Source organism: Oncorhynchus nerka, linkage group LG16 (genome assembly GCF_034236695.1).
Source record: "Oncorhynchus nerka isolate Pitt River linkage group LG16, Oner_Uvic_2.0, whole genome shotgun sequence".
In the NCBI taxonomy this organism is placed as follows: Eukaryota; Metazoa; Chordata; class Actinopteri; order Salmoniformes; family Salmonidae; genus Oncorhynchus; species Oncorhynchus nerka.
The window spans coordinates 22,500,813-22,528,619 of record NC_088411.1 but is presented as its reverse complement, the minus strand read 5'-3'; the positions used below and the strand labels follow the sequence as shown (position 1 = coordinate 22,528,619).

The 27,807-nt window shown below is 44.7% G+C and overlaps 1 protein-coding gene across 1 annotated transcript in view; it reads left to right on the top strand.

Moving 5' to 3' along the window:
* Positions 1-27,807, top strand: part of kif19 (kinesin family member 19) — a 79,650-nt gene that overhangs the window by 28,200 nt on the left and 23,643 nt on the right. The window contains exons 3-4 of the mRNA XM_029685174.2: positions 18,181-18,379; positions 23,457-23,593. Coding sequence (XP_029541034.2) covers positions 18,181-18,379; positions 23,457-23,593 — 336 coding nt within the window. The remainder of the gene's footprint in view (positions 1-18,180; positions 18,380-23,456; positions 23,594-27,807) is intronic.

Sequence of the window (27,807 nt, the reverse complement as noted above, 5' to 3'; positions counted from 1 at the left end):
CAGGCATATTGATAAGCCGGTTCCATAACCTACCGGTGATGGTGGATGTGCTTTAGCTCTGAAGAGGGTGTGTTGGGGCTTTGTGTTTCTCACAGCTTTGCACACTGCTTCAGACATCTGCTGTGCCTGAGATCTTCTGTGTGGTGTGAGTTACATCTCCCAGTCCCAGACCCCTCTTTCCAGGGGACCCCCAGGCTTGCAAGTAGTACAGATGGCCCCTAGGAGCAGGCCATCCCACCCCACCCCACCGGCCCCTATTAGCCTAATAGCAACAGGTGTGTGTAGGGCGTGCCTATGAGGGGTAGACAGGCTCGTCGCCCTGCTGCCATGGCAACCACACTGTCGCCAAAGGACATGGATTAAAAGGGACGGTGTATCTAGGGAAAACATAAGCACAGGCAGGTACAGACACACTCAGACACACGCGCGCACACACACGCTTAGACACACACACTTACACGCTCAGACACACGCAGGCACACACACTAAAGCAAGTAAACAACCTTTATCTCTGTCCTGCATTCACAGCCCTGACCTATAGGCACACAAACAAGCACTAAACCATACATACGTACATCAGAAAACTTAAACTCACACAATTCCAGACCACATATAACATATATACAACACATGAACTGGGACAATCACTCGTGATACATGTATAGACATGGTGTTGTTACGGTAGTGCATCTCTGGCTCAATCTCTATGACCAGTGACCCTTTGTCTTCTATAAATCTTCTATAAATCATTTCTACCAGTATTCTATCCCTTGCCATGTGGATGGCTTCTACCACAGATGATGCATCTGAATACATATTATCATGAATATAATATGAAGCTCTGTCTTGGCAGGTGGTAAATATATTGTCCTCTACATTCAAATATTTAACTTCTACATATCTCTCTCGTTCTCTTTCCCGCTCGCTCTCTGTCTCTCTATGTGCCTCTCTGTCGCTCTCTCTCTCTCCCTCGCTCTCTTTCCCTTTCTGTCTCTCTCGATCTGTCTCTCTCTTTCTCTATGTCTATCTTTCTCTCTCACTCTCTCTCTCTCTGTTAACCTCTTCAACCTATGGGGGCGCTATGTCATTATTGGATAAAAAGACGTGCCCGTTTTAAGCGCAATATTTTGTCACGAAAAGATGCTCGACTATGCATGGAATTGACAGCCTTGGAAAGACAAAACTCTGACGTTTCCAAAACTGCAAAGATATTATCTGTGAGTGCCCCAGAACTAATGCTACAGGCGAAACCAAGATGAAGTTTCATACAGGAAATGCCCCAGATTCTGAAGGCGCTGTGTTCCAATGTCTCCTTATATGGCTGTCAATGCGCCAGGAATGAGCCTGCCCTGTGTGTCGTTTCTCCAAGGTGTCTGCAGCATTGTGACGTGTTTGTAGGCATATCATTGGAAGATTGACCATAAGAGACTACATTTACCTGGTGTCCCGCCCAGTGTCCTGTGTCGAAATGATTGCGTAATCTGTAGGTCCATGCGCGTTCCATTTCTTCAGAAGAGAAAGTCAACTGCCACGAAGGATTTTATCGTCGATAGATATGTGAAAAACACCTTGAGGATTGATTCTAAACATCGGTTTGCCATGTTTCTGTCGATATTATGCAGTTAATTTGGAAAAAAGTTCGCGTTTTAATGACTTAAGTTTAGTTTTTTTTCTTGCCCAAACGTGATGAAGAATGATGAAGAAAACGGACCGATTTGTCAACACAAATAATATTTTTTGTAAAAACGGAACATTTGCTATCTAACTGAGAGTCTCCTCATTGAAAACATCTGAAGTTCTTCAAAGGTAAATGATTTTATTTGAATCCTTTTCTGGTTTTTGTGAAAATGTTGCCTGCTGAATGCTAACGCTAAATGCTACGCTAGCAATCAATACTGTTACACAAATGCTTGTTTTGCAATGGTTGAGAAGCATATTTTGAAAATCTGAGATGACAGTGTTGTTAACAAAAGGCTAAGCTTGAGAGTAAATAGATTAATTTCATTTCATTTGCGATTTTCATGAATAGTTAACGTTGCGTTATGGTAATGAGCTTGAGGCTGTAGTCACGATACCGGATCCGGGATGGCTCGACGCAAGAAGTTAATGATGGTTGTGTTTCCTGTCTAGTGGTGTTGGGCTCAGAGGACCGTACAAATAAGTCTGATTGTGTCCTTTGCTCCCTGCCTCTGTGCCTGGGAGATAATCCTCTTGTTAGTGTGGAACTGGTCCGGAGGTGAGTCTGATCATGGTATACTGGTAATCGTGGCCTGTGCCTGGCTGCCTGCACAACTCCTGCACCACACACCTCTCCATCAGGCTTCTTACTACTAACTCATCTGTCCCAGGACACAATGGGTTCAGGAACATCCCCAAACTAATCTTTTAAAGCACGCTCCTCTGTCAGTTCAAGAATAGGCCTAGAGGGAAGGGATGAGATCCTAACTAATCTGTCCCAGTCACAATGTTGTCAGGAACTATTTTTGGCCAATGTCACGCTATTCTAATTTTCTGACGCCTGTAATGTTAGAGTTTTATTGACAAATCACCTTTTAATTATATTCTATTGTAGTTGGATTAGGGCATAAAATAGTCAGCAGCTGTCTCAGTGACTCGTTGACTTTTGGTGCTGGTTACGCACACCTCTCCACTGTCGCCCATCTTGGCACGGTGTGTGCCTGGAACCCGATAGTGGAGCGAGGGAGACAGAGAGAGAGAGCGGGAAGAGAGCAATATAGAGAGTGTAGGAGAGGGGGAAAGGGAGAAATACCCACATGAAAAAATACTAAGTATACTATGGTATAAATACTACAGCATTTACTGTAGTGTTTTTGCGGACTTTACTGTAGTATTTATTGTAGTGTTTACTGTAGTATACTGTAGTATTTACAGTTAATTATAGTATAAATACTGTAGTAAAATAACTAGTATATACTATAGTAAATAATATAGTGTTTTTGCAGATTGTATTATACTGTAGTATTTACTGTAGTGTTTTTGTGGACTGTAGTATAATGTAGTATTTACTGTAGCATTCCAGGCACTACTGTAGTATTTCCTTTAGTGTTTATGTTTTAATATCTTTGACATAGAGGTGGAGGCGTTCTCCTTATGGAAACCTACTGGATAGATACTAAAATAGGAAATGTTCCATAACCTGTAGGACTGGGTTCTGAATGGATAGTTCAGCGCTTTTGTTATTTTCTATAAACATTAGGGAACACAATATGGTCTATACTTGGCATGTAGGTTTCTCACTTATGGGTGGCACAAATTGCGATATGGGAGAACGTAATGGCAGGGTATATGCAATTTAAATACTGTAGTATTTGTGTTTTGCAGACTGTAGTGTTTTTGCGGACATTGCTGTAGTATTTACTAGGGAGTTTTTTGAGGATAGTAATGTAGTAAGTACCACACCTGATCGAGGGATAATACTGTAAAAGCTAGAAGTTAAGTATAACTATAAGAAATCTAAGATGTGTCAAATAAATTATATGTATTTGGTTTGCTAACTTGCTAGCTAAGTGGCTCGATGTCAAGATCAGGCTTCTTGGTTACAGCAGAGACATTCAATCCCCTCCTGGATCCAGATCCCTGATGCCAAATGTTTTCATTTTTTATTTTTATAGTGCCCCTTGTGTGCACTTCTGGTAATACCGTATAAACCCAACCCTATATTCTATAGTAAACTATATTAATGTTTCATGTGGGTAAGGAGAAAGAGAGAGAGAGAGAGAGTCGGTGGGAGAGAGAGAGAAGTAGAGAGGCAGGTGAAACCTCACCACACCCAGGCGTTAAATTATGAATCTGCATCACGGTGGCAGTGGTAGCAGAGCAGTGTGGGCAACACAGCAAGCAGCGCTCCAATCAGCTAGATGGCCAACCGAACAGACGTCTGCTGCTGCTCCCCTTAAAGACTTTAGACCAGTGAGCCCTGTTGATTAGAAACCCTATCAGGCTTAGAGGACTTGGATGAGACGCTCAAGCCAACATGGCTTTTTATAGCATTTAAATAACACCATCCAACTAATTGGTTTCATGTCGCCGCATAAGCAGGCTGTCGTTTTGACTTTGGAACGGGTGATAGTTGAGGACAGGGGCATGAATATTTAAAATATTTAGTGTAGCCGCTAGCTCTATATTTGTAGATCCCCAGTGTCTGAATTCACTCTCTGGACGTTTGTTTTGTCATCATTTGTGTTGACTCTCTAGGCTGCATCCAGTGTGAAGTGGTTTTACCATGTGATGTCCATTGAGGTGCTGGAAAAACACCATGATTAAAACAGATGATGAAGAAAATTCCGTCCGCGTCCCAAATGACACCCTATTTCCCATATAGGGCCCATAGTACTCTGGTCAAAAGTAGTTCACTGCATAGGGAAATGGGTGCCATTTGGGATGCAGTCGCCATGTTTACCAGAACCATCGAGCAGGAAATTGCTTTTGGTTTCCCAGGCCTCTGCGGTCGGCCAGTGTTTCGATCCATCAGTCTCAGGTCTTGTGCCCAGCATGTGTCCAGGCTCAGTTCACTCATTTGGACCCATGAATTAGTCAGAAGAAGGGAAAACAACTGCCCCAAGCCACAATGTCAAATGGACGTTCTTGGTTCCATGGAAAATCAGACCCTGCCATCTTCTCTCTTTGCCCTCAACCTATACTGGACTAGACTGCAAGCACGGATGGGCAAAAAGGACAAAATACAATTACAAAATACCATAAAGATCAATGTATCAAAATAAACTACAAAATTATTGTATTTGAAAATGTATTTAATTAAAACACATATTTTGTATTTTAAAATACAGAAATGCATTTGCAAGTAGCCAGCCCGAACAGCAACAACGTTGTCAGTAACCGTTACAGGAACTTTTAACTTGCTATGACTGTGATATGTTGTTGTTTAACTACCTTAGTTCTGGATAAACAGGTCTGCTAATTGACCAAAATGTATATGTGAAAATGAACATGCATATTGTGTTTAGGTGAGAAAAATAATCTATTTAATCCATTTTGAAATCAGGCTGTAACACAACAAAATAAGTGGAATAAGTCGAGGGGTTTGAATACTTTCCGAATGCACTGTACTGTCTATCCCCTGTCCCTTTGTTTTTACACGGCTCCTGCTCGCTGTTTATATCTGTGCATAGTCACTGTACACTTTATGTACAAATGACCTTGACTAACTGGTACCCTCACACATTGACCCGGTACCGGTACCCCCTTCATATAGCCTCTTTATTGTTATTTATTGTGTTACTTTTAAAGAATGTATCTTTTTTTACTTTAGTTTATTTGGTAAATATTTTCTTAACTGCATTGCTGGTTAAGGGCTTGTAAGTAGGCATTTCACAGTAAGGTCTACCTGTTGTATTCGGCGCATGTGACAAATAAATGGTTAGTTTTTACATAAACATTTATATTTAGTTAATTTAGCAGACGCTTTTATCACATCATAGCTGTTGGACTATCATTAAATGTGATGACTGTTATTTTATCAAATCAATTCTCCATGGGAAATTCTTATTACGTGATTAAACTAATCATGTGAACTTTAATTAACTAGGAAGTCGGGGCACCATGGGAAAATGTTTATAGAGTCTCTATTTCTGTTCAGATATTTTTTATATCTTATCGATTAGTCTTCTATTAATGTATAATTATTACCTCATCAGTTCTCATTACTGAACGTCGCAACCCCTTGGATATCTGCACAAACCCTGTTCCCATAATGAAACAGCAAAATACATGTAACGGATTTCCTCCTCTTCGTCTGAGGAGGAGTAAGGATTGGACCAAAGCGCAGCGTGGTAAGTGTTCATGATGATTTTAATTAAAGAAAGCACTGAACACGGAATCAAAACAATAAACGATGACGTGAATTTACAAAAACCGAAACAGTACCGTGTGGCCCAAACACTCACACGGAAACAAACACCCACAAACCAACAGTGAAACCCAGGCTACCTAAGTATGATTCTCAATCAGAGACAACTAACGACACCTGCCTCTGATTGAGAACCATACTAGGCCGAACACAAAAACCAACATAGAAAAACAAACAGACTGCCCACCCCAACTCACGCCCTGACCATACTAAAACAAAGAATAAAATAACAGAACTATGGTTAGAACGTGACAATACAATTTGGCTTAATTATTTATTTACTAACTAACTAAACAAATCACAGAAATACATAAACAAACCATATTGTTATTGGTTACTAACACAACGTATTGATAAGTCCCTAGTGGGCTAAACCGGTATGACTGCTTGGTAGACAATGGAAAGGGGTGGACATGGATAAAAAGAGGGACAGACCAAATGTATTCACTACACACAGTTGATAATTATATCCATTGACATGCTAATCCTTTGCACATGAACGGCCGCTCATTCAAAAATAATTGCAATATACATATTTACGCCTGTATGTCGTTGTCTTCTCTGTTGGAATCGCCGGTCCATCTGCTGGAGAGTCAGTTCATCAGAGAGTCTGGTTAACTTCCCCAGGAGTCACAATGTCTTCTCTGTTGGAATCGCCGGTCCATCTGCTGGAGAGTCAGTTCATCAGAGAGTCTGGTTAACTTCCCCAGGAGTCACAATGTCTTCTCTGTTGGAATCGCCGGTCCATCTGCTGGAGAGTCAGTTCATCAGAGAGTCTGGTTAACTTCCCCAGGAGTCACAATGTCTTCTCTGTTGGAATCGCCGGTCCATCTGCTGGAGAGTCAGTTCATCAGAGAGTCTGGTTAACTTCCCCAGGAGTCACAATGTCTTCTCTGTTGGAATCGCCGGTCCATCTGCTGGAGAGTTAGTTCATCAGAGAGTCTGGTTAACTTCCCCAGAAGTCACAATGTCTTCTCTGTTGGAATCGCCGGTCCATCTGCTGGAGAGTCAGTTCATCAGAGAGTCTCTGGTTAACTTCCCTAGAAGTCACAATGTCTTCTCTGTTGGAATCGCCGGTCCATCTGCTGGAGAGTCAGTTCATCAGAGAGTCTGGTTAACTTCCCCAGAAGTCACAATGTCTTCTCTGTTGGAATCGCCGGTCCATCTGCTGGAGAGTCAGTTCATCAGAGAGTCTGGTTAACTTCCCCAGAAGTCACAATGTCTTCTCTGTTGGAATCGCCAGTCCATCTGCTGGAGAGTCAGTTCATCAGAGAGTCTCTGGTTAACTTCCCCAGAAGTCACAATGTCTTCTCTGTTGGAATCGCCGGTCCATCTGCTGGAGAGTTAGTTCATCAGAGAGTCTGGTTAACTTCCCCAGAAGTCACAATGTCTTCTCTGTTGGAATCGCTGGTCCATCTGCTGGAGAGTCAGTTCATCAGAGAGGCTTTGGTTAACTTCCCCAGAAGTCACAATGTCTTCTCTGTTGGAATCGCCGGTCCATCTGCTGGAGAGTCAGTTCATCAGAGAGTCTGGTTAACTTCCCCAGAAGTCACAATGTCTTCTCTGTTGGAATCGCCGGTCCATCTGCTGGAGAGTCAGTTCATCAGAGAGTCTGGTTAACTTCCCCAGAAGTCACAATGTCTTCTCTGTTGGAATCGCCGGTCCATCTGCTGGAGAGTCAGTTCATCAGAGAGTCTGGTTAACTTCCCCAGTAGTCACAATGTCTTTTGTAGTTGTCACTTTCTCAGCTGCTCTGGATAGTGTCTGTTGTAATGTATACGTCAGGCGTACAGATGGTCGTTGCATAGAATAGATGCTTCCACGGTTGTAATTCTACGTCTAGGATTTGCTCTTATTCTGTAGTGATCGATAGTCTCAGAGTTGAACCATTTCCAGCCGTGTAGCCAACACTACACGCTGTCTGGTCTCCTGGGCCTATAGAGTTGTAGTTCTCAACCATTTCAACATGTAGCGTCAGCTCCATATTTTCTGGTCTAATGTACATTTAGTCAGGAGTGGGTTTTATACACTTTTGAGAAACGGCGGTCCATGACGTCTATGCTCACATGGGCGTGGCCACTGATTTGGTTAACTTTATATGAAAAAACATATTTTCTCATTTAGAAGGTTAACATCACATTACATCTTTTCACAAATTGTGTCATGTTTAATCACATACGTTTCACAATATTTAGATGTAAACCCCATAATTAAGAAGTGTACACAACCAAAGACATAGTCATGAGTGTTTCCTGTCCCTCATGAGATCACCAAATGAAACACACTCGTCGTGTCCACGGACCACTCCCACATTCTCAAAAATATAAATGGTGTTTAATTATTCAAACTTTTGATGTCCAACTGTGTTCCACAGTTTACATTCCACGCTCAAACACTACAGAGCATAGAGACAACATATTTTATGACTGCTATAAAACAGCCGACTTCCCGCTCTGCCCCTCTATGAGAGAGAGCACGCTGTAGAGCGGACCCACTGTAACCTGATCCTTCAGATCGTCACAGGAGAGTCATGACAGTCCCCTCTACGAGAGAGAACACGCTGTAGAGAGGACCCACTGTAACCTGATCCTTCAGATCGTCACAGGAGAGTTATGACAGTCCCCTCTACGAGAGAGAGCATGCTGTAGAGCGGACCCACTGTAACCTGATCCTTCAGATCGTCACAGGAGAGTTATGACAGTCCCCTCTATGAGAGAGAGCATGCTGTAGAGAGGACCCACTGTAACCTGATCCTTCAGATCGTCACAGGAGAGTTATGACATCCCCCTCTACGAGAGAGAGCACGCTGTAGAGAGGACCCACTGTAACCTGATCCTTCAGATCGTCACAGGAGAGTCATGACAGTCCCCTCTACGAGAGAGAACACGCTGTAGAGAGGACCCACTGTAACCTGATCCTTCAGATCGTCACAGGAGAGTTATGACAGTCCCCTCTACGAGAGAGAGCACGCTGTAGAGCGGACCCACTGTAACCTGATCCTTCAGATCGTCACAGGAGAGTTATGACAGTCCCCTCTACGAGAGAGAGCATGCTGTAGAGCGGACCCACTGTAACCTGATCCTTCAGATCGTCACAGGAGAGTTATGACAGTCCCCTCTCTAGAGAGCACGCTGTAGAGAGGACCCACTGTAGATCACAGATCGTCACAGGAGAGTTATGACATCCCCCTCTACGAGGACCCACTGTAACCTGATCCTTCAGATCGTCACAGGAGAGTTATGACAGTCCCCTCTACGAGAGAGAGCACGCTGTAGAGCGGACCCACTGTAACCTGATCCTTCAGATCGTCACAGGAGAGTTATGACAGTCCCCTCTACGAGAGAGAGCATGCTGTAGAGCGGACCCACTGTAACCTGATCCTTCAGATCGTCACAGGAGAGTCATGACATCCCCCTCTACGAGAGAGAGCACGCTGTAGAGAGGACCCACTGTGACCTGATCCTTCAGATCGTCACAGGAGAGTTATGACATCCCCCTCTGCGAGAGAGAGCACGCTGTAGAGAGGACCCACTGTAACCTGATCCTTCAGATCGTCACAGGAGAGTTATGACAGTCCCCTCTACGAGAGAGAACACGCTGTAGAGAGGACCCACTGTAACCTGATCCTTCAGATCGTCACAGGAGAGTTATGACATCCCCCTCTACGAGAGAGAGCACGCTGTAGAGAGGACCCACTGTAACCTGATCCTTCAGATCGTCACAGGAGAGTTATGACATCCCCTCTACGAGAGAGCACGCTGTAGAGAGGACCCACTGTAACCTGATCCTTCAGATCATCACAGGAGAGTCATGACAGTCCCCTCTACGAGAGAGAACACGCTGTAGAGAGGACCCACTGTAACCTGATCCTTTAGATCATCACAGGAGAGTTATGACATCCCCCTCTACGAGAGAGAGCACGCTGTAGAGAGGACCCACTGTGACCTGATCCTTCAGATCGTCACAGGAGAGTTATGACATCCCCCTCTACGAGAGAGAGCACGCTGTAGAGAGGACCCACTGTAACCTGATCCTTCAGATCATCACAGGAGAGTCATGACAGTCCCCTCTACGAGAGAGAACACGCTGTAGAGAGGACCCACTGTAACCTGATCCTTTAGATCATCACAGGAGAGTTATGACAGTCCCCTCTACGAGAGAGAGCACGCTGTAGAGAGGACCCACTGTAACCTGATCCTTCAGATCGTCACAGGAGAGTTATGACATCCCCCTCTACGAGAGAGAACATGCTGTAGAGAGGACCCACTGTAACCTGATCCTTCAGATCGTCACAGGAGAGTCATGACAGTCCCCTCTACGAGAGAGAACAGTCCTGATCCTTTAGATCATCACAGGAGAGTTATGACAGTCCCCTCTATGAGAGAGAGCATGCTGTAGAGAGGACCCACTGTAACCTGATCCTTCAGATCGTCACAGGAGAGTCATGACAGTCCCCTCTACGAGAGAGAGCACGCTGTAGAGAGGACCCACTGTAACCTGATCCTTCAGATCGTCACAGGAGAGTCATGACAGTCCCCTCTACGAGAGAGAGCACGCTGTAGAGAGGACCCACTGTAACCTGATCCTTCAGATCGTCACAGGAGAGTCATGACAGTCCCCTCTACGAGAGAGAGCATGCTGTAGAGCGGACCCACTGTAACCTGATCCTTCAGATCGTCACAGGAGAGTTATGACAGTCCCCTCTACGAGAGAGAGCACGCTGTAGAGAGGACCCACTGTAACCTGATCCTTCAGATCGTCACAGGAGAGTTATGACATCCCCCTCTTCGAGAGAGAGCACGCTGTAGAGAGGACCCACTGTAACCTGATCCTTCAGATCGTCACAGGAGAGTCATGACAGTCCCCTCTACGAGAGAGAACACGCTGTAGAGAGGACCCACTGTAACCTGATCCTTCAGATCGTCACAGGAGAGTTATGACAGTCCCCTCTACGAGAGAGAGCACGCTGTAGAGCGGACCCACTGTAACCTGATCCTTCAGATCGTCACAGGAGAGTTATGACATCCCCCTCTACGAGAGAGAGCACGCTGTAGAGAGGACCCACTGTAACCTGATCCTTCAGATCGTCACAGGAGAGTCATGACAGTCCCCTCTACGAGAGAGAACACGCTGTAGAGAGGACCCACTGTAACCTGATCCTTCAGATCGTCACAGGAGAGTTATGACAGTCCCCTCTACGAGAGAGAGCACGCTGTAGAGCGGACCCACTGTAACCTGATCCTTCAGATCGTCACAGGAGAGTTATGACAGTCCCCTCTACGAGAGAGAGCATGCTGTAGAGCGGACCCACTGTAACCTGATCCTTCAGATCGTCACAGGAGAGTCATGACATCCCCCTCTACGAGAGAGAGCACGCTGTAGAGAGGACCCACTGTGACCTGATCCTTCAGATCGTCACAGGAGAGTTATGACATCCCCCTCTACGAGAGAGAGCACGCTGTAGAGAGGACCCACTGTAACCTGATCCTTTAGATCATCACAGGAGAGTTATGACATCCCCCTCTACGAGAGAGAGCACGCTGTAGAGAGGACCCACTGTAACCTGATCCTTCAGATCGTCACAGGAGAGTTATGACAGTCCCCTCTACGAGAGAGAACACGCTGTAGAGAGGACCCACTGTAACCTGATCCTTCAGATCGTCACAGGAGAGTTATGACATCCCCCTCTACGAGAGAGAGCACGCTGTAGAGAGGACCCACTGTGACCTGATCCTTCAGATCGTCACAGGAGAGTTATGACATCCCCCTCTACGAGAGAGAGCACGCTGTAGAGAGGACCCACTGTAACCTGATCCTTTAGATCATCACAGGAGAGTTATGACATCCCCCTCTACGAGAGAGAGCACGCTGTAGAGAGGACCCACTGTAACCTGATCCTTCAGATCATCACAGGAGAGTTATGACATCCCCCTCTACGAGAGAGAGCACGCTGTAGAGAGGACCCACTGTAACCTGATCCTTCAGATCATCACAGGAGAGTCATGACAGTCCCCTCTACGAGAGAGAGCACGCTGTAGAGAGGACCCACTGTAACCTGATCCTTTAGATCATCACAGGAGAGTTATGACAGTCCCCTCTATGAGAGAGAGCACGCTGTAGAGAGGACATGTAACCTGATCCTTTAGATCATCACAGGAGAGTGTCCCCCTCTAGGAGAGTTATGACAGTCCCCTCTACGAGAGAGAACACGCTGTAGAGAGGACCCACTGTAACCTGATCCTTTAGATCATCACAGGAGAGTTATGACAGTCCCCTCTACGAGAGAGAACACGCTGTAGAGAGGACCCACTGTAACCTGATCCTTTAGATCATCACAGGAGAGTTATGACAGTCCCCTCTATCCCCTTCAGATCGTCACAGGAGAGTCATGACAGTCCCCTCTACGAGAGAGAGCACGCTGTAGAGAGGACCCACTGTAACCTGATCCTTCAGATCGTCACAGGAGAGTCATGACAGTCCCCTCTACGAGAGAGAGCACGCTGTAGAGAGGACCCACTGTAACCTGATCCTTCAGATCATCACAGGAGAGTTATGACATAGTGCTATCAGACTTCTGATTCCAACGCAGGCTTGAAAAGGGGGCCACAAACTGAACTCAGACATGTGTTCTTTATAAGAGCCTGTTATCGTTAATAAGACAGTAATGGAACATGGAAATAAACACTGCTGGTCGTTCCCAGGTAATGCAGTGAGTCACCTTGTGAACCTTGTTGGAGGTGAACTGAGGTCCATGTGTAACGGTTTTCTTTAGGTGAAGTAGAGGCGGACCAAAATGCAGCGTGGTTGTTATTCATTGTACTTTAATAAAGAAACTGTACACGAATAAACTAACAAAACAACAAACGTGCGAAAACCTAAAACAGTCCTATCTGGTGCAAAACACAGACAAGAACAATCACCCACAAACACACAGTGAAACCCAGGCTACCTAAATATGGTTCCCAATCAGAGACAATGACTAACACCTGCCTCTGATTGAGAACCATATCAGGCCAGACATAGAAATAGACAAACAAGACATCCAACATAGAATGCCCACTCAGATCACACCCTGACCAACCAAAACATAGAAACATACAAAGCAAACTATGGTCAGGGTGTGACACCATGACTCCATTTGAGGAGTTATAGCTGCTTTTGTCTTATATTCTGGCATCCAGTTATGTGTGTCAGATAGCATTCAACATACTACTTAGAATGCACACTACTTAGAAAGCATGCCCAATGTATTGCTTAATTCTAAGTAGCGTGCAAGTACTGACGTTGGAACAAGTGCATGCCTAGTTTCACAGCCATCTGGGCCCACTGGCACCATACTGCAGGGCTCCTTATCAGCTGCCTTAACAGCTTAACAGTCACCCTACAGAAGATGCCATGCCCTGCCAGCAGCTGTCATGCATTACCGGGCAAGGTGGGGTAACAGGGTACCCAGGTAACCTAAGGAACAAAGGCAACAGATGCGAGAGGTGTGCAATCATCCTGATTAGCCTTAAAGGGTGTTCCTTAGCATAGACACACACACGTGCTACTGTACTAAACACACTCTGGTCTAAGAACATCCTTGAATGCACACCAGAACCTCTCTTGAACAAAAGACATGATACTTTATATGCTCGCTGATGCCTACTGAAACACCCACATGGACACGCACACAGCCTTGGCTGCCAGGTACAGTAGGGGGTGCTGCCCGCCTGTCTGACCAAAGTAGAGAAGAGCAGGGCTCTCAGACAGGTAGGTTGAAGTACGTCAAGGCCAGTGCCATCTCTCTTCTGTCCTATGTCATCTCCACCCCACGCACGCACGCGTGCACACACACAACGCATCAGTTCTGTCACGCTGTTGGTGAAGACACCAGACCGATGTGGTTCTTTAAGTTACTGTGTGTCTCTGACCCTGGCTAGAGAGAAGAGAAGAAGAGCTCCTGGTTTACAATACAATACTATGTTTCCTGAGAAAGGTGATTCTCCCTCCACTCCTCTAATTCTCCCTCCCCTCCTCTCTTCCCTCCCCATCTCTTACCTCTCCCCTCTCTTCTGTTTGCTGATTACGTCTCTGTGCGTGTGTTTTGTTCCCTCTTTCTCTGTGTAATTGTACGCTTTTAAAAGTCAGATTTCTCCTCTTGAATTTCAATCAAGAGGCTTCAAAGTGAGCGGCTCCATGACTGAGGGGTCATTAAACAGGGCTATGCTGTGCTGGGGATACTAGACCAGACCCAGGCCATTCAGACAACACACACACGCACAGGGAGACAGACACACAAACACTGCCCTGAAACTAAAGGCCCTCTCTCCAGCCATTCAGAGCTGGACAGGAACAGAACAGACTATTTAAACCCTGTACGCACCACAACATCCAGTAGTCCTGAAGTCTACTCAAAAACATCAGTGATATCAAGACAATGTTTTAATATTCACCACAGTGTCCAACTGACTCCTCAGCTTTGACCTGACTCCTCTGCTGACGAACAGAGCTCTGGGGAGATAGCTAAGTCTCCCAGACCACCACTTAGTGAAGTGATTCATGTTTGCAGTGGTATATAGGTCTTTCCCCTGAGTTGTCATTATTATTACAGTTATTACATTCTGACACTGTGCCACTGTGCGGTGCCCCTGTGGATGGACTCTGAATAGAGCCGACAGGTAGAGCCAGGTGAACTCTGAATAGAACCGGCAGGTAGAGCCAGGCGAACTCTGAATAGAACCGGCAGGTAGAGCCAGGTGAACTCTGAATAGAACTGGCAGGTAGAGCCAGGTGAACTCTGAATAGAGCCAGCAGGTAGAGCCAGGTGAACTCTGAATAGAACCGGCAGGTAGAGCCAGGTGAACTCTGAATAGAACCGGCAGGTAGAGCCAGGTGAACTCTGAATAGAGCCGGCAGGTAGAGCCAGGTGAACTCTGAATAGAACCGGCAGGTAGAGCCAGGTGAACTCTGAATAGAGCCGGCAGGTAGAGCCAGGTGAACTCTGAATAGAGCCGGCAGGTAGAGCCAGGTGAACTCTGAATAGAACCGGCAGGTAGAGCCAGGTGAACTCTGAATAGAACCGGCAGGTAGAGCCAGGCGAACTCTGAATAGAGCCGGCAGGTAGAGCCAGGCGAACTCTGAATAGAACCGGCAGGTAGAGCCAGGCGAACTCTGAATAGAGCCGGCAGGTAGAGCCAGGCGAACTCTGAATAGAGCCGGCAGGTAGAGCCAGGTGAACTCTGAATAGAGCCCGCAGGTAGAGCCAGGTGAACTCTGAATAGAACCGGCAGGTAGAGCCAGGTGAACTCTGAATAGAACCGGCAGGTAGAGCCAGGTGAACTCTGAATAGAACCGGCAGGTAGAGCCAGGCGAACTCTGAATAGAGCCGGCAGGTAGAGCCAGGCGAACTCTGAATAGAGCCGGCAGGTAGAGCCAGGCGATCTCTGAATAGACCTGAGTATGGCTTGCTGGTGGGTAAAGATAGTGGACGATGGTGCCTGATGTTGATCACCTTTCAGAAATTACATGGATGGCACAATGGCACAAATGCCATCCTGTACCATATACAGTGCATTCGGAAAGTATTCAGAACCCTTGACTTTTTCCACATTTTATGACGTTACAGTCTTATTCTAAAATGTATTAAATTGTTTTTTCCCCCTCATCAATCTTCACACAATACCCCATAATGACAAAGCAAAAACAGTTTGTTTAAAAAAAAAAAAAAAACATTTTTACAAATGTATTAAAACAAAAAAACAGTAATATCATGTTTACATAAGTACTCTGTTGAAACACCTTTGGCAGAGATTACAGCCTCAAGTATTTTTGGGTATTACGCTACAAGCTTGGCACCTGTATTTGGGGAGTTTCTCCAATTCTTCTCTGCAGATCCTCTGAGGCTCTGTCAAGTTGGATGGGGAGCGTCGCTGCACAGCTATTTTCAGGTCTCTCCAGAGATGTTCAATTGGGTTCAAGTCCGAGCTCTGGCTCGGCCACTCAAAAGCATTCAGAGACTTGTCCCGAAGCCACTCCTGCGTTGTCTTGGCTGTGTGCTCTGGAGCAGGTTTTCATCAAGGATCTCTCTGTACTTTGCTCCGTTCATCTTGCCGTCGATCCTGACTGGTCTCCCAGTCCCAGCCGCTGAAAAACATCCCCACAGCATGATGCTGCCACCACCATGCTTCACCGTAGGGATGGTGCCAGGTTTCCTCCAGGCGTGACGCTTGGCATTCAGGCCAAATAGTTCAATCTTGGTTTCATCAGACCAGAAAATCTTGTTTCTCATGGTCTGAGAGTCCTTTAGGTGCATTTTGGCAAAATCTCCAAGCCGGCTGTCATGTGCCTTTTACTGAGGAGTGGCTTCCATCAGGCTACTCTACCATAAAGGCCTGCTTGGTGGAGTGCTGCAGAGATGTTTGTCCTTCTGGAAGGTTGTCCCATCTTCAGAGAGGAACTCTGGAGCTCTGTGAGTGTGACTATCAGGTTCTTCGTCTCCTCCCTGACCAAGGCACTTCTCCCTCGGTTGATTAGTTTGGCCGGTTGGCCAGCTCTAGGAAGAGTCTTCATGGTTCCAAACTTCTTCCATTTAAGAATGATGGAGGCCACTGTGTTCTTGGGGATCTTCAATGCTGCAGAAATGTTTTGGTACCCTTCCCCATATCTGTGCCTCGACACCATCCTGTCTCTGAGCTCTACAGACAATTCAACCATGGCATGGTTTTTCCTCTGACATGCACTGTCAACTGTGGGACCTTATATAGACGTGTGTGTGTGCCTTTCTAAATCATGTCCAATAAATTTCATCTCAAGGATGATCAATGGAAACAGGATGTACCTGTGCTCAATTTTGAGTCTCATAGCAAAGGGTCTGAATACTTATGTAAGTAAGGTATTTCGCTTTGTTGTTATAGGATATTCAGTGTAGATTGATGAGGATTTTTTAAAACATTTAATACATTTGACAATAAGGCTGAAACGTGTCAAGGGGTAGTTTTGACCAGGGTCCTATGTGTGCACTAGGGAATAGGGGGAATTGGGACGTAGACTGCGTGGGTGTGGAGGGACACGGTGGCACTCAGGGCTCTATCTACCCCATAGTAGGCCCTTTGTATCTCCAGCTGCAGATGGATAAAAGGCCCTGTTTAAACCATCAGACACCCGGATCTAACTGCTGCTGCGCCCGTCAGTTTCTCTTCACCACTTTAATTACCTGCACAGTAGAGGCAGCCGGTGGCACCTTAATTGGGGAGAACGGGCTCATAGTAGAAGCTGAAACTGAATAAATGGAATGGTATGGAACACATAAAACATGGTTTCCATTCCATTTACTCCATTCCAGCCATTATTATGAGCCGCCCTCCCCTCAGCAGCCTCCTGTGCTGCACTGAGCTGGGTAACTGTCAGCCATTACGGTGCTCACAGTCATACCGGGGCAGATGGCATCAGAAGTGAGAGAGGAGTAAGCAACCCAGCGCTGTGTAAATAGTGGGCTGAACTACACTCCAATGTATTTTGTTACAAGATATTTTCAAAAGACTTTATTTTGTATTTTCAAAATACAACATATTTTTCTATACCATTACTTTAAAGTAGTTCACCATTTTGTGGCCCTCTTTCACCCTACATTGATATCTAAAGTATGGTGTGATAAGAGCGTCTGCTAAATGAACTCAAGATCAATTACAATTCCCAGTGTGCTTTGCAGTTGTTCATTTTTACATATACATTTACATTTTGGTTATTTAGCAGACACACTTATCGCAACATAGTGCCATGAGATTTGTGATACCATTGTAGGGTGAAAGAGGACCACAAAATTGTGAACCGCTATAAAGAAATGGTACAGAAAAGTATTTTGTATTTATAATATATAAATCACAGCTGTAGAAATGATCTTGTTACAAAATATTTTGGAGTATTGTTCAGCCCGTGGAATGCAAATGAGAAAATATTCAAATACATGTAACAGAAATCCTCCCCTCCTCTGAACGTAGCAATAATCCATCTTCAACAACCCAACTTGGCTTCGGCAACGGCTTGTCATGTGGCCCAACTGCAGGGTCAAAATAACCAAACGTGTTCTGTCCAATATTTACCCAAATTTTGTTTTTAGTGCATTTGCATATATTGATGTGTTGTCACAAGCCCTGCCTCAGGGATAATTGCAGTCAATCTCTACTTACAGATTCATAAAACAAAAAGTATTATTATATGTTATGCAATGATGTTTCTGTGGTATGATGACTAATCATTAAAATATCCCTTTTCTCACTTTTCATCCCTCTCTCCTCCCTTCTTCTCTGCTGTAGATGGTGGTACTGATGGACCCCATGGAGGATCCAGATGATATCCTGCGTGCCAACCGTTCCCGGGAGAAGACCTATATGTTCGACGTTGCGTTTGACTACTCAGCCAATCAGGAGGAGGTGTACAGAGCCACGACCAAGGGCCTAATCGAAGGTCTCATATCTGGCTACAACGCCACCGTTTTCGCCTACGGACCCACAGGTTTGTCATAGCTGCCATCAAATCAAATCAAATTTATTTATATAGCCCTTCGTACCTCAGCTGATATCTCAAAGTGCTGTACAGAAACCCAGCCTAAAACCCCAAACAGCAAGCAATGCAGGTGTAAAAGCACGGTGGCTAGGAAAAACTCCCTAGAAAGGCCAAAACCTAGGAAGAAACCTAGAGAGGAACCAGGCTATGTGGGGTGGCCAGTCCTCTTCTGGCTGTGCTGGGTAGAGATTATAACAGAACATGGCCAAGATATCCTCTATTCCAGTGGTTCCCAAACTTTTTATAGTCCCGTACCCCTTCAGACATTCAACCTTCATCAGCGTACCCCCTCTAGCACCAGGTTCAGCGCACTCTTAAATGTGTTTTTTTTAATCATCATTGTACGATACATTTATTAAACAGAAGAATGAGTGTGAGGTCACAACCCGGCTCGTGGGAAGTGACTAAGAGCTCTTATAGGACCAGGGCATAAATAATAATCGAATAATAATCAATCATTTTGCTCTTTATTTAAACATCTTACACATAAAACCTTATTGTTCATCGAAAATTGTGAATAACTCACCACAGGTTAATGAGAAGGGTGTGCTTGAAAGGATTCACAAAGCTCTGCAATGTTGGGTTGTATTGGAGTCTCAGTCTTAAATCATTCTCCACACACAGTCTGTGCCTGTATTTAGTTGTCATGCTAGTGAGGGCTGAGAATCCACTCTCACATAGTTACGTGATTTCAAAGGGCATCAGTGTCTTAACAACGCAATTTTCCACGGCAGGATACTCTGACCGCCACCCAATCCAGAAATCTGGCAGTGGCTTCTGATTAAATGACATTTTCACAGAACTGCTTGTTGCAATTTCGATGAGGCTCTCTTGTTCAGATATCGGTAAATGGACTGGAGGCAGGGAATGAAAGGGATAACGAATCCAGTTGTTTGTTCCATCTGTTTCGGGAAAGTACCTGTGTAATTCCGCACCCAACTCACTCAAGTGCTTCGCTATATCACATTTGACATTGTCCGTAATCTTGAGTTCATTTGCACACAAAAAAATCATACAATGATGGAAAGACCTGTGTGTTGTCCTTGTTAATGCAGACAGAGAAGAGCGCCAACTTCTTAATCATAGCCTAAATTTTCTCCCGCACATTGAATATAGTTGCGGAGAGTCCCTGTAATCCTAGATTCAGATCAAGCGAGGAAAAACATCACCCAGATAGGCCAGTTGTGTGAGAAACTCGTCAACATGCAAACGGTCAGACATGTGAAAATTATGGTCAGTAAAGAAAACTTTAAGCTCGTCTCTCAATTTTAAAAAACTGTGGACTTCTGTATGTTGTAAAAGCGTTACATGGTCACTGCTGTCGTGTCTATGGCTATGCCGGATTAAGTGATATGACATGCTATTCTATAAAATAATTTCTCCATAATTAATATCACCTGATTGAGCTAATCATGTAAATGTAATTAACTAGAGAGTCGGGGCACCATGAAATAATATTTATAGAGCTGTTATCTTCCGAATAAACTCTTAAAGACCTAGTAATATTTTACATCAATAGCAGTCAATATCAATCGTCGTCTTAATTCAGTCTCATCTGAAAGTTGTACATTCTTGGTTATTTGCACGAACCCTGGCTAACAATTTGAATCAGCAATACAAAATTGGGTTTAATTATTTATTTACTAAATACCTAACTAATCACACAGAATTACACATACACATAATTAATCATAACTTGATTTACAAATGACGTCATAAAGGAAAACGTCCCTAGCGGGCGGAACAGATATGACAGCTTGTTACACAAAGGAAAAGGGCTGGGTTTGAATGAAAGAGCGGGAAGACTGAGGGACACAGGGAGAAGCTGTACTATCGTAAATACAGTATCTTATGCATTCTAAATTACCGCCCATTTGGAAAAGGAAAATGCAATAAATATTTACTCTGAGCTGCGCTTCGGTAGGTTGGTGGTAAATGGAAGGCCGTGTTGCCCATCCGAGTCCTTTGAAGAATGTCTCTGGTTGTCAATTGGATACGTTGTAGTAACGTTGTTGGGTGATAGACGGGATACTCTGTCTGTTCCTTCCTAACCCTCGTTGCATCTGCTGTTGCTAACTGAACGGCTAGGAGGTATCACTTCTGTAGTGAATAAGAGTTCAAAGTTTATACCATTCGCAACCAAAGCTCACGCTGATGTTGGCTTCGTTCTGAGCTAATCAGAGTTATCGGATTCACATGGAATTGTTGTTCAATTTAAATGTTTGAATATGAAATTATTCGTGATGGGATGAAATGTGAGATTTGGGTCTTCATAAGTTATGGCTCTGCTCAATCAGTGGCCCGCCCCTGTGAAGGGACATGGGCTATAAAACTTTTCAAACACGTCCTCCTCTCCCTTCCTATAGAAGCCCTTGACGACAATATAACCTCCTGTTCCGAGGATGTAGGACGACGGTGTAATGAACACGAGGGGAGAGAGAGAAAGCTGATTTAAAGCGCAGTGCGCAGCAGTTGTTTATTGCAAAGGACCACAGGCAGAGGCAGGTAGCTGGGTCCAGGGGCAGGCAGATGGTCATACACAGGGGGTCCAAAAGGGCAACAGTACAGGCAGAGAAAAGGCTAGTAACGTAGTCCGGGAGATCAGGCAATAGGTAGATAACAGGTAATCCGATAGGCTAAAGTACAGGCAGGAAATAGGCAAAAAGGCATCATTAGTGAGGCAGGCCAAAACTATAATACACGGGAGGCTTAAATCACAGGAAAACCAGAGCGCTGAAAGACGTGTGTCACAAAACAAACAATACCTCAGTGATGGGGTGCAAAGAACTGAACTAAATAGTGTGTGATAATGACATACCGGTGTGTGAACAGGTGATTAGAATTCAAGTGATTGGGATCTGGAGAGTGAGCTGCGTTCGGGGGATCTACGTGTTTGAGGGTGTGAGCTGGAAGCAGACGTTACAAAGACATTGTCTGTATAGTTTTTTGGGGCCTTTTCCCACCAGCATGGTCCCAAACATATCCGCGGCAGCAGGAAGCATGAAGTCCTCCACAATAGTATGGTGCTTGCCTATCTTAGCCACTCGGTAGCTCACCATATAAGACGCTTCTAGCCCCTTCTTATTAATGGAATCTGTTGCTTTTGTACATGTCTTACTACTCGAAAGTCGTCTTAATTCTCGCTCAAAAAACTCCCGGGGATTATTTTTCAAATTGGCATGTTTTGTTTCTAAATGTCTGCGCAAGAATTGCAAGATAGTACTTTTGCACATCTAACACACTGTGGCTGAGGAAAGGCACTACTCCCAATATAAGTGAACCCCCAATCAACGTAGTTCTCATCATATTTGCGCCTCTTCGATGGTCCAACATCCCTGACTTTCCCTGGTAAGGGGGCAGCAGCTCTTTGGCTGCATCAGACGTTGGATGTGCTCGTGGAAGCAGAGCAATTTGTGTCGTTGACAGGTGTAGTACTGCTGGTAGTAGCAGTACTGCTTGTAGAGCTGCTGTGTGTATCTTTAACCATTTATCCATTTTCGAGCAAACGGAATGAGCAGCAGCTACATTTGGCTACCTATAGACCATTAGTGGAATTTGCGCGAGAGAGTAACGGTTAATGTGATTGGTTAATGTGATTGGGTGTTAATTATCTGATTAGGATATCTGTATTTGACATTGTGTTGTTATTTCGCTGAACACTAGATGGTTTAATTAGATTTTTGGCTGTGACACAAGGCTACTCAGGCGAGAAAAAAATCCTGTGTAGCCCCATTGGAAAATATAAATATAAATTTGAAAATGTGAAGGATTTTTTTTCTTCCATTTTTTTAATATATTTTTTAAATGTGAATCACATTTATATTTGGTGTACCCCCACGGCATTGCGCGTACTTGGGGATACCTGCTCTATTTTAATTGCATGCATGTGTGTGAATGCATGTGTGCATGTGTCCTCTGTTCCTGTGTGTGTTGTCTTCACCTACCACCCACTGGGCACCAGGGGAGAACATTACATAGGAAATAATCAGCCTGGGGGTTGATGATTCTGACTGAATGTATTTTTATCCAAGTTATTTCTTATTATTTTGCTCATTGCAGCCGTATAATCAAACTCATATATTGCTATCTTCCTTTTCCACTTGATTAATCTGGTGGTTCGAGATTTTAATTAGTCTGATTTGTTTCCATATGGACTGGGGAGGGGTGTTGTGTGTCATCTCTGATTCTGCTTTTAATAGGAACAGGAAATTGTGTCATAGGGAGCACCTGACTGCCAAGAAGCAGGGCTCAGACAGACAGTCATTACCTAGAAAGACAAATACAACTGACCCAAAAGTAACTTCCTCTCCATCCCTTCCTCCCTCCCTCCCTCCTGCTGTCTGTCTCTCCCTGTAGACTCACCGCTCTTAATCTCTGCTCATCTCAAATTAAACTAATTCAACTCCATGTGTCAGTCTTGTTGTCCAAAACAGAATGAAGATCTGGTGACTAGCCTGTCCTTCTCGACCTAAACAGGCATGGTTTCTTGAAATAGAGCTTGACTGGGGTTAAGCTTTCAACAAGAAGGCTTTTTAATATTGAATTTAAACATAGTGTACAGCTACTGAATGTGAGGCAAATTCCTGTAAAAGGCCAAATAAATGAACTGAATTTAAAGGAGAAGTTTTCTTTTTTACAACCATATCTCTCTTTTTGAGGTACTGTAAATGGAATGTTATTTGAAGGGTCCAGATAATTTTTTTGTGATTTCACTTGTTTTTCAGAAACTTATCCCAAACAACAAAACATTTCCTCATCATTAGGAAGTGATTTGCTGTTTAGGGTAAGGTTCTCAAAAACAAGGGAAATCACAAATAAAATGTGTCTGGACCCTTCCATAACATCTCAGCTAGTACATAACATTCTGAGAACCAAATGTACAAAAAATATAGTAATGGCCCTGAAATAGACACTATTCGATTATCAAGTTGTTTGGTATTAACAATTTTATTCCCTTCAATTCAAACTGCAAACTGGGATTGTGAATATTTTCCTTCTTTGTGTGTGCGTGTGTGTCTGTGCTCAGGTTGTGGGAAGACGTACACTATGTTGGGTACGGACAGGGAACCGGGGATCTACGTACGGACTCTAAATGACCTGTTCAAAGCCATCGAGGAGACCAGCGATGACATGCAGTACAACATCTCCATGTCATACCTGGAGGTGAGAATGCATACTATGTCTATGTCTGCTTCCCAAATGGCATCCAATTCCCTATATAGTGCACTACATTTCAAAGGTAGTACACTATATGGGGAATAGGGTGCTATTTTGGGACGCATCCTGTGGGACGCAACATTGTTTCTCTTAGGAATACCCTAACAACATGTCTAATAACATACATCCAACACAGCCGTCAGCAGCCTACTTGTGCTATAACAAACTGCCCTATCACCTGACCCACAAGGATTTCAGTTCGGGTAAGGTCATCAACAGTGATGTAGTCAACATTTTCTTTATTTTTTAATTTTTTTAAGTCAGTTAAGAACAAATTCTTATTTACAATGACGGCCTACCAGAAGGCAAAAGGCCTCCTGCAGGGAAAGGGGCTGGGATTAAACATATATTCAAATATAGGATAAAACACACATCACAACAAGAGAGACAACATAACACTACATAAAGAGAGACCTAAGACAACAACATGGCATGGCAGCAACACATGAAAAACAGCATGGTTTGCATCATCTTTGGATCTGTTGGGGCGGTATGCAAATTGGAGTAGGTCTAGGGTTTCTGGGATAATGGTGTTGATGTGAGTCATGACCAGCCTTTCGAAGCACTTCATGGCTACAGACGTGAGTGCTACTGGTCGGTAGTCGTTTAGGCAGGTTACCTTAGCGTTCTTGGGCACAGGCACTATGGTGGTCTGCTTAAAACATGTAGGTATTAAAGACTCGGACAGGGAGAGGTTAAAAATGTCAGTGAAGGCACTTGCCAGTTGATCAGCGCATGCTCGCAGTACACGTCCTGGTATTCTGTCTGGCCCTGCCGCCTTGTGAATGTTGACCTGTTTAAAGGTCTTACTCACATCGGCTGCGGAGAGGGTGGTCATACAATCTTCCAGAACAGCTAGTGCTCTCATGCTTGTTTCAGTGTTAGTTGCCTTGAAGCGAGCATAGAAGTAGTTCAGCTCGTCTGGTAGGCTTGTGTCACTGAGCAGCACTCGGCTGTGCTTCCCTTTGTAGTCTGTAACGCTTTGCAAGCCCTGCCACATCCGACGAGCATCGGAGCCAGTGTATTACGATTCGATCTTAGTCCTGTGTTGACACTTTTCATATTTTATGGTTCGTCGGAGGGCATAGCGGGATTTCTTGTAAACTTCCAGGTTAGAGTCCCAAGGATGGGACTCTAACCCGGAAGCTTACAAGAAATCCCGCTATGCCCTCAGACGAACCATCAAATATGATAGCCTTTAGCCTTTAGCTCAGTGCGGATGTTGCCTGTAATCCATGGCTTCTGGTTGGGGTATGTACGTACGGTCACTGTGGGGATGACGTCATCAATGCACTTATTGATGAAGCCAATGACTGATGTGGTGTACTCCTCAATGCCATCGGAGGAATCCCGGAACATATTCCAGTCTGTGCTAGCAAAACAGTTCTGTAGCTTAGCATCCACTTTGCTCTACTTTTTTATTGATCTAGTCATTGCTGCTTCCTGCTTTAATTTTTGCTTGTAAGCAGGAGTCAGGGGGATAGAATTATGGTCAGATTTGCCAAATGGAGGTCGAGGGAGAGCTTTGTATGCATCTCTGTGTGTGGAGTAAAGGTGGTCCAGAGTTTTCTTCCCTCTGGTTGCACATTTAACATGCTGATAGAAATTTTGTAAATCGGATGTAAGTTTCCCTGCATTAAAGTTCCCGGCTACTAGGAGCACCGTCTCTGGGTGAGCGTTTTCTTGTTTGCTTATGGCGGAACACAGCTCATTCAATTCTGTCTTAGTGCCAGCCTCTGACTGTGGTGGTATGTAAACAGCTACGAAAAATACAGGTGCAAACACTCTAGGTAGGTAGGGTCTACAGTTTATCATGAGACCTCAGGCAAGCAATAGCTCGAGACATCCTTAGGTATTGTGCACCAGCTGTTATTTACAAAAATACATAGTCCACCGCCCCTTGTCTTACCAGACGCTGCTGTTCTATCCTGCCGGTGCAGTGTATGGCCAGCCAGCTGTATGTTGATAGTGTCATCGTTCAGCCACGTCTCCGTGAAGCATAAGATATTACAGTTTTAAATGTCCCGTTGGTAGACTAATCTTCTGCTATTTTTTGTCCAAAGTCTGCGCATTTGCTAGCAGAATGGAAGGACGTGGGGGTTTATTTGATCGCCTACGAATTCTCAGAAGGCAGCCTGCCCTCCAGACCCTTTTTCTCCGACTCCTCTTCACGCAAATCACGTGGATCTGGGCCTGTTCCCGAGAAAGCAGTATATTGTTCGTGTTGGCCTTGTCAGACCTATTCTGTGACTGGCAGAACAGTGTTGTATTTGGAGGATGAGGGCTGCAGTAGGTATTTCAGATAGGGGGAGAGTGAGGCCTAAGAGGGTGTTTATAAATAAGCATCAACCAGTGGGTCTTGGTATACAAGATGACCAGTTTACAGAGGAGAACAGAGTGCAGTGATGTTTCTACAAGGAGCATTGGTGGCAAATCTGATGGCCGAATGGTAAAGAACATCTAGCTGTTAGAGAGCACCCTTACCTGACGATCTATAAATTACGTCTCCGTAATCTAGCATGGGTAGGATAGTCATCTAAATCAGGGTTAGTTTGGCAGCTGTGGTGAAAGAGGAGCAATTACGATAGAGGAAACTAAGTCTAGATTTAACCTTAGCCTGCAGGTTTGATATGTGCTGAGAGAAGGACAGTGTACCGTCTAGCCATCCTCCCAAATACTTGTATGAGGTGACTACCTCAAGCTCTAAACCCTCTGAGGTAGTATTCACACCGGTGGGGAGAGGGGCATTCTTCTTATCAAACAACGTTACCTTTGTTTTGGAGGTGTTCAGAACAAGGTTAAGGGCAGAAAAACCTTGTTGGACACTAAGAAAGCTTTGTTGTAGAGCATTTAACACAAAATCTGGGGAGTATAAGACTGTATCATCTGTATATAAATGGATGAGAGAGCTTCCTACTGCCTGAGCTATGTTGATAAGAGCATGGGTCCTAGGATCGAGCCTTGGGGTACTCCCTTGGTGACTGCACTCTTTGAGAGAGGTAGTTAGCAAACCAGGCCAAAGACCCCTCAGAGACACCAATACTCCTTAGCCGGCCCACAAGAATGGAATGGTCTACCGTATCAAAAGATTTGCCCAAGTCAATAAAAATAGCAGCACAATATTGCATAGAATCAGGGGCAATGGTGTTGTCATTTAGGACCTTTAAGGTTGCAGTAACAAATCCATAACCTGACTGGAAACCAGATTGCATATGTATTTGTATTTTTTGTATTTGACTAGGCAAGTCAGTTTAGAACAAATTCTTATTTACAATGACGGCCTACCCCGGCCAAACCCTAACCCGGATGACGTTGGGCCAATTGTGCGCCTCCCTATGGGACTCAATCACGGCCTGTTGTCATACAGCCTGAAAATGAACCAGGGTCTGTAGTGACCCCTCTACCACTGAGGTGCAGTGCCTTAGACCACTGCGCCATTTGGGAGCCCCATACCCGAGTGAATACTATAGACATCAAGAAAGCCAGTCAGTTGATTATTGACACGTTTTTCCAACACTTGATAAACAGGGCAAAATAGAAATTGGCCTAAATAAAGGAAGCACCGTGGTTGCCTTCCAAGTAATGGGAACCTCCCCAGAGAGGAGAGACAGGTTAAAAGGGTCAGAGATAGGCTTGGCGATTATAGGGGCAGCAACCTTAAAGAAGAAAGGGTCTAAAGTAAACCATCTGAAGCAGATGTTTTTTTGCGGTCAAGTTTAAGGAGCTGCTTTAGCATCTCAGACCCAATGACCACCTGCAGGGAGAAACTTTGTAGCGGGGCAGTGTGAGGGAAGGAGGAGCATTTGGGATAGTCACATTATTAGAAGGAGTGGGAGATGAGGAAACGCTGAACGGGCAAGGAGGCATGGCAGAGTCAAATAGGAATCCTGACCTAATGAGGTGGTGACTAAAGAGCTCAGCCATGTGCTCCTTGTCAGTAACAACCACATCATCAACATTAAGAGACATTGGGCAGCTGTGAGGAGGAAGATTTATCTCCAGGTCTGTTTTCCAGAACTTCTTGCGGTTATACCCACAGAAAGGGAACTGCTCCTTAAAGTTGCTAACTTTGGCCTTCCGGATACCCTGAGTGCACGTATTTCTAATTTGCCTGAACGAGATCCAGTCAGCCTGAGTATGCATGTGCTCAGCGATTTGCC